Source organism: Etheostoma spectabile, chromosome 1 (genome assembly GCF_008692095.1).
Source record: "Etheostoma spectabile isolate EspeVRDwgs_2016 chromosome 1, UIUC_Espe_1.0, whole genome shotgun sequence".
NCBI classification, from domain to species: Eukaryota; Metazoa; Chordata; class Actinopteri; order Perciformes; family Percidae; genus Etheostoma; species Etheostoma spectabile.
The window spans coordinates 28,682,065-28,690,189 of record NC_045733.1 but is presented as its reverse complement, the minus strand read 5'-3'; the positions used below and the strand labels follow the sequence as shown (position 1 = coordinate 28,690,189).

The following is an 8,125-nucleotide window of genomic DNA, read 5'->3' as shown; positions in this document are numbered from 1 at the left end:
TTCCATGCTTACTGTGTTTCCACAACAACGTTACAGAGCAAAACTACTGCGCAGTAACGCTCAGCTATCACCGGAAAAGTGCTTCTAACCCTTGTGTTGTCTTCCCATCATCCATGAAAAAAAAGCCTTTTTGGTCACTTTTTTTCAACATTATTATTTTTTTTGTCATTTTTAACACTCTTTAATGTTGTGGATGCTTTTTTATGTATTTTTTAATGTTGACATTATTTCAACGGCCCATTGTTTGTGACAAAAAAAAATTAAACTAACTGAAAACGGGTCAATTTGACTCAAGGACAACATGAGGGTTAATATCCTTCCCTGGTCTCCGTACAGAACGACGGGATCTGTTGGTCCATTTCTTAAACTGTCTATGTCCATAACGTGAGGTATAAGGTAATGGAGCCTTTTATACAGTGTTGTGTTTCTTTAGAAATGAACAGTGGACAATGTTGACTTTTAAAAAGTTAAAATGTCTGAAGGAGCCAGGTTAGAAAATTATGCATACATCTGTCCCCATTTTTCCCCCACCTTCTGACTGTAAAGAGTTGATCAGGTCAAGTCTGGCATTTAACATATGGAAAGGGGCTTCCTGCTATGCAACAAAAGGTGTCTTCTGTCTCTTGTCCCCTGGGGTCTTAGTCTAGGCTGAGACAATACAATGTTGATTGGACTATGTTGATGTCAGAGTTTCACATTTACACGACAGACCCCTCTGTTCTGTAAACAAAACAACCCCCAAAAGTGCAGTGTTTGAAGGCAGGTCAGCTCTCATTGCACAGCAAAGATGTACGGCCTGCTGTCATGACAACAACAGACCAATGAGAAAGGATTTGAATGCTCCAGGGTAGAAAGGAACAGCCCCTCCGGTGCAGCGCATAAATGAGTGTGAGCTAAGAAGTTTCAGGACTGCTTTCACGTGACTCCGTCAGGAGAAGCGTGGATCAGTCCGCTGTCAGCTGCAGTGTTATTTTGCTTGTTTTTATCATGTTTGTCTTTGTCTAATCATCTTCATCACTGCTGTTGCATTAAACCTTTTCTCAATTCGACCCTCAGCCTCCTTTTCCTCAGAGATCCGAACGAACGCAATGTTAGTATGAATTTCTAACAACTAAAGTTTTTAAACGCTTCAGATGTAAAGTTATTCGCTGTCAAAGTGGCGCCAAAATGAATGGCAGTCAATGGGATGCTAACGGCGGGTGAGTGTTTGGTAGCAATAAAATGGCGCCATAGGAGCTACGCTAAGCCGACGCTGGCTTACCCCCTTGACGTGTCCCAACTATCTACACCTGGCTTGACATAGTTTCACCTTCTCATCCTGGCTTGTCAAACTGCTGCGCTGCTTTTTTTTCAGTTATCCTGGATTTCTTTATTCTACTTTTGTGCAACAGCCCACAGGAACAGTCTTCACCATGGTGATGACTAATGGGGAACAATAGACAATGTCTGTAATCATCTGCAGAAGCAGACATCAGCCTTTCCTTTATTGCTAAAGGATGAAGGGGTCTGATGAGGAAGGCATTTGTCCAAGAGCATTTACTTGAACAAGTGCAAAGACGAGCGAGCCAAAGGTTTCATTGAAATGCAAATGCCATTTTATATTAAAAGATAGCAAAGGGATCATTCACTATATCACACAACACAGCTTGTTAGTACTGCCATGGAAATACATATACAGTCTTTTCATATTTACACATCAAGTGACAACCAAACAGAAATCATAAATACCTCTTTTTGTTAACTTTACAACAGCTATAAGCGACCAGTATTTCATGAGATAAAAAGAGCACTATTAAATAACTGGCATCTTCCCTATCATTTACAAGGCTTGGAAAACACAGTGGTTAAAATAATCCAGCGAAAATAAAATAAAATAAAAATAATGTTCTTCTCCAGTGAGTAAAATTAATACAAGTCTAAAAACGGTCATGAAATCCCTTTGTACAAAAGACTATACAACTTAAATCGACAATATCTTGAACAGAACAGAAGTGTTCGCTTATATCCGCATGGTACAATCTGTACAGCATTCCTGCAGCAGAGTTGGAGGGACTGTGAGCCGGGATGATCGGTTACTGGGTCGCTGTGATGCTCTGTAGGCCTACTGTCAACCAACCGTCAGAGACCGTAGTTATGTAGCTGCCATAACCCTCTTTCATTGGCCTCAGTGCTTCGTCTAGCAGCAAATCAGCACGTTGCTGAGCTTGTAGCAGATACTTCAATATACATGGTTCTATAAAGTCTAACCGGTATATTTGTCAATATAGCAATATAGTATTTCCTCGTACCATATTTCAAAAAACAGACAGAACGGTACTCTAAAGTTAAAGCAATGCATAATATCTTAACTTGTATTAAATTCATTTTTCAGTAAATTGTCAGTGATACATTTCTAAACTTTAACCCTCACTGTCTGATGGGGGTCAGACATGCACAGTGTTCCTAAGTTACCCATGTGTTGTACTGTACTGTACTGTGGCAGATACTGCAAGTCCACATTTGCGTTAACAGATTTAGAGTTGACGGATCAAAAACCCAAATAACACAAAAGTTCTCATTTACCTCCGGTGGTGTTGGGCCATGCAGATACTTTTGCTTGTATGTCTCGTGTTTTTGATATTTACCTCTGAAACTGTCCCCTACCCCAATACAACATAGAGCCAAAGTGACATTTGGGATTATGTTTCAGAAATAAGAAAATGTAATTCCCAAAATTACATTGACATATGTAGTGATACAAATATTTTAAAAGCTAACCCTACAACATAACCTCGCTTTCCTCTTCTCAACATTACCTTGTTTTAGTCAATTGGTTTAAACAGATTTTTTTTCTCCTTTTTTTTATTTAAACATGATGTACAGTATCATTGTTTATCTTATATTTATGTTTCTTTGCAGAATTAGAAAACAAAAACCTAATTCCACACAAGCATAAGACTGTTTTGGGTCAAAGTGGGAAGTATAACGATGGACAGCGAGGGCGTATTTATTTTTTAACCAGGTGAGATTACAGCTACAAAAGGTGGAGCTACTTGCACTGCCGTGTAGAAAGAAATCAAAAGACCTTCAAATTCTAATAGTAAGTGCTGTCGTAGATGATCATTTATCTGGATAGTAAACCCCAGGAACAGGTTTTACTCTTTTTTTTTTTTTGGAAGATCAATGAAAGAAACACTCCATGAGAGATTGCATTGAGAGGGTAGTTACAAAAATAACAACAAAAAAACTCCAGTGTTTTGGGGCAGAAGAAATCCCAGAGACATATGTCTAACACCTGGGTAAATAAAACCACAAATATCTGCATGGCCAAGTAGTCCTAGTGGTACATGTCTGAGAAAATGTTTTTTTTTCTGTGATGTGGGTGACCAAACCCGAATAAGAAGAATGTCACAAACATTTTAAAAACCTCGGAGTGAGGGAAAAATATAATTATACAGCTGCAGGAGGAAAAAGAACAACATGTTTGGCACTTAGGCTGTTACTTCATCGTGGGAGGCTCTGCTATGCCAGAGGGTCAGCAATGGTTGAATTACAACTTAATAAAGGCTCCTTTCAGTATATTTTTGAAAAGCATGGATGGATTTCTGCAACCAACTGAGAGTACCAGCTACAGTAAGTCCTTGCATGACCGGTTGGAGGCTGTAAAATATAGAAGAAGTTGGTGGTCTCCCACCGGCGAGGGCAAACAAAAGAAACATCCCATAATTAAGATACAATTCTATTGAAGTGTAAATGCTGAAAGAAGCATGGAGACTCTGGGAATCCCCACCCTTTGGCACTGTCATAAATACAACTCTTGAATACCCGGGTCCTGCGGCACTAAGTCTCTAACACAACACTCTCGCCATTTTCTGAAAGTCAGCAAACCCACTCCACAAGTACAAAAACGTTCATAAATAGTTCATAAAGACATGAGTGGCATTAGAGGGAGCATCGTGGTTACATTTAAAAAAAAAAAAAAAAAAAAAAAAACAACAAATAAAGGCGAAGTTGTACACAGAGAAGCGTTCCTCGCATCGAGAGTCTGCATCCTTTTAAAGGCTCCAAATAACGCTTGTGTCCTCTCTGTTCACTTCCTCCCCAGAGTCCTTTGCTTTCTTATTCCAGCATGCTCATTAGTTTATCATTTTGCCTAAAGGCAGTAGCACTGAGGGAACTGTTGGAGGACTGTACTGCAGGTGTGTGTATGTGTTTGTGTGTGTGTGTGTGTGTGTGTGTGTGTGTGTGTGTGTGTGTGTGTGTGATTTTAACAAGTAGGACGGAGCCCCAGTTTCAGAGACAGGAGTTGTGTTCATGGGAGCTTAGTTCTGTCTAACCAGGTTCATTTGTACCCTTACTTTTGGTATGCAACTGTTACCGCTTGTACCTATTTATCGTTGTGTGTTTGTACCAGCTTTAAATACAGGTGTGTGTATGTGTGTGTTAGGTAACGGAGTTTGAGATAAAGCACCAAGGGCACGGGGACTCCCTCACACTTCGCTCTCGGTGGAGGGCTTGCGCGTGGAGGCCCAGCCGGTGTCGGGGAGGCTGTGATGGGCGTGGCGCTGTGGGGTGATGGCTGAAGGGGTCAGAGTGGTTATGGAGGAGCATTCGGAAGCTTCCTCCTGGAGGAGCTGCTCCGTTTCGCCATCATCTAGCGAAGCACTGCTGGCCTGCAAGGACACGGTGTCTGTACGCATGCAGGTGTGCAAGCCGCCTCGGGACGGCTTGATTTGTTTTAGGTCATCCCAGTAAAGCTCCTCATTGGACAGGAGACACACACCCTCAACAATGCGGATCTTCTCCTTGGTGTAGCCTCCGTCCACTCCCCCCTGGACAACAAGAAAGGAGTAGTTAGTCAGAGAGATGGCCTTTATAGGAGCAGTTTAAAGGGAAATGCCACCTTCAGGTACTCTTCAGTTTGTTAAACTAAACACATTCTATGAGTCATTCTGTGATAAATTTATTTTTGTTTTCAGTGTTCTCACTTGCAAAGAGCCACCAAGAAGTAATAGAGGGCCTGGCCATCCTTTATTTCTTTGTTACATGCACTTTTCCTTCCTTTCTTCTTTCCTTCCTTTCTTTCCCCTACAACTGTGCAATTTCAATGTGACATTACAGTAAGTAAACGTGGGATATGCAGGAATGGAGAACTTCTACTGACATGCACCGGCCGGTGCGCTTGCCTTTGATTCCCCATATCAACTGCCCAGTGCTCGTGATAACTTTCACATCCCCTAACCTTTCCTTCCTTCCTTAACCCCAACCCCACCTCTTAAAAGAATATGTAAAAGGTTATTGACGTTAAAATCTTCCACACAAACATCACCAAAGTTAAACCTGTACAAGATGGATTCCTCCTCAAAGGTCCAATGTGTGGGAATTTCTCCCATCTAGTGTTGAGATCATATATTGCAATCAACTCTCTCGCGCTACGCAGTTCAAAGTATTTATTACAACTACGGTAGCCTTCACGCTTCAAAAAGCCACATTGTCACCCAGGTCTTCATCCAGCTTAACCTCCGGTGACCAGGTCCATTCTTTAATTTTTATTAGTTGCAAAATTGTATCTAAACTTGCCAGGGCCGGGAAGCGACGGTATCCATTAGCAGCACCTGTGAGGTTATCATGTGAGGGCCAAAACGCAAAAGACAGCGCAGTAAATCCTGTGATCCCTTACTGGCTAACGTATTTTAAGATGGCGCATGACTATGGAGCATGTTCATTCAAAAGCAAATGAGATTTTGATAATGAACAACTAAAAAGGTTACACACTGGACCTTTAAGGATTAATCAGCAGAGACACTCCAGAACAAGATGTCACATTCAAACACAGCCCATGCTCGGCATGTTGGCTCCTTTTAGTAATGCTGTGCTTTCTTCTGGAGTTAGTTTTCCATTTTCAGATTGAGTGCTACAAGTATATACAAACATAATAACCATGAACACAAACACCAGGCTGTCTGCCTGTGTAATCTGGAGGGAAAGCTACTGCATTGCTTTTTGGCAGTCTGTTGTAGCAGGAAAAATTGTTTACAGTGTCTCTTCATCTCCAGCACGAACGAAATACACTCAGTAGGGGTGGCACACCTGTTAAAACCGGAGGCACAATGACCCAAAGCCGGGAGCTCACCTTAAAACGGCTGCTTTTACAAACAGCCCACGAAACTGAGAATTGGAAATTGATTTGGCTTCTTAGACATAGATAACAATTGGAGAATTAAACAAAAAGGGGACATCCTTTAATTATTTCCTCTCTTTTGACAAATTGCAACATCTTACCTGCAGTGGGAACTAACAGGGGGTATGGGAAATGTAGTGTTGGGTTTAAGAAACTATCAATTCAGAAGAGGCAATTATCTTCCCTTGAGTTTCTGCACGTGAAAGTCACCAAACGCCACAATCTTCTGAAGATAGCCATGCCAAGAAATACAGAGAGTTGTGTGGAGCTGGTAGTCTTAATTAGCTTGGTAGCAACTCATTTGGTAATGGCTTGAATGTAACGGATGTTCATTACTATCAAAACGATAAGCACAAAAGCTTTAACAAATCTATCCATACACCTCGATTTGCCGCTTGTCGAAATGTAAGTTTCACAACAAAATCCTTATTAAGTGGTATAAACACTGACATGCTACTAATAACAGAGCTCTGAAACAGCACAGAATTGAGAAATGGTTAACTTTGGACAGCAGGTTGCATGCAGTTAAGGAAAACAAAGTGAAGGAAAACAAAGAAGCAGCAGAGAACAATTCCTTCATGCGGCGTAACTACCTCTCCGCGGGACAAATGGGTCAAAAGATAAAGGGAGAGAGGGAGTTGTAGGGATGAGAGAGCTGCAGTGAGGAGAGAGAGGAGGAAGAAAAGATGAGCTTGTGTCATGTTACAATATTTCTACACAATCAGACAAACAGTAGGTATTTGTCTCTGTGGTTACCCACCAAACACCTCCATATTCTGGGGTCATTCTATGGAATTGTCATGGATTCACCTTAAATCCATTCATATATTAAACAAAAAAAAAATGTCCGCCGTTTTCACTTTAGTGTCCAGAGTGTCCGTTACCTCTTTCTTATATCGAAGCTGGTTGTATATTGGAGGCTTTTGCGATGCCTCAATCTTGACCTCTTGTGTGGACGTCCGATACGAGGGATTACTGTAGGTCAGGTTGCTCACTCCGGGGTCAGCAAACTTTGACTTTTTATGTCTGTCATTCAAAAACAGGAAGAAAACAGCACATCACTTAGTACATTAATCTATCCGCAAATGTAAATTATTATTATACCCTGTGTTTAAGACCAGGGAGCAAGAAAATGAAGAAGTGTCAAGCAGGGGACTGACCTGTAAATGATCAGAGCAGCAATGAGGATCAGAATGGCCAGGATGGTCAGAACTCCACCAATCACATAGCTGATATGAAGTCCTTCTCCTGCAACAGATGGCACCGATGTTCAAGAGTGGTGTGTTTAAAGAGCAAGTCCAGGGGCTTTGCTTAAAAGAACATTACAGACTATTTTGAAAAAATGCAGTTGTTTGCTGTCGCTTACGCAATTTCAGTTTCATCTCAATACAGAGATAGGTTTGAAAGTGTTAAGCCTAGCTTATGTCATGTTTATTCAGAAGGTAGTCTGTACCAACGACATTTCGTTTCCGGGACTGTTCAGGTGCCGCCGGAAATGCCACCTTGATGGCCCCATTTTTGGCTGGATGCCTGTTACCTTCCGCTTTCTTTGTGTTGGCATTTTAAACTTCCGGTGGATTTCTGAGGACTATGGTTACCTGCTCCTCAGATGTCTGCAGGGTAAATCCAGACAGCTAGCTAGACTATCTGTCCAATCTGAGTTTCCTGTTGCATAAATAAACAACTTTTGAATGTACACGTTCTACCGAAACAAGTTTTATATTTATATTTTACAGAGGCACCGCCATTGTGTCCCACGCCGCCCAAGACAATTGTAATTGGTTAAGAGAAATGCCAATAAACCAGAGTTTTTCTCCCATCCCGGAATGCTGTGTGGACTAGCCAGACCTTCCTCCGCGGCACTGTGGAGGAAGGTCTGGCAATGCGAGACTGTTCGGAAGTTAGCGCTGGGAACGGTTTGTGTATTTACAATCTGTCACGTCGTCAGAAACTCAAAATGATGGC

General features: G+C 41.6%; 1 protein-coding gene across 3 annotated transcripts in view; it reads right to left on the bottom strand.

The window, feature by feature from the left end:
- Positions 1–1,572: 1,572 nt before the first annotated feature.
- Positions 1,573–8,125, bottom strand: part of lrp4 (low density lipoprotein receptor-related protein 4) — a 124,403-nt gene continuing 117,850 nt past the window's right edge. For 2 of the 3 annotated variants that reach the window (XM_032522934.1, XM_032522942.1), the window contains exons 36-38: positions 7,321–7,408; positions 7,045–7,186; positions 1,573–4,811 (exon numbers count right to left, since the gene is read on the bottom strand). In XM_032522934.1, coding sequence (XP_032378825.1) covers positions 4,470–4,811; positions 7,045–7,186; positions 7,321–7,408 — 572 coding nt within the window. In that variant the 3' untranslated portion in view covers positions 1,573–4,469. Of the gene's footprint in view, positions 4,812–6,753; positions 6,816–7,044; positions 7,187–7,320; positions 7,409–8,125 lie in introns of all 3 variants that reach the window. The other variant, XM_032522952.1, reaches the window with a different exon arrangement.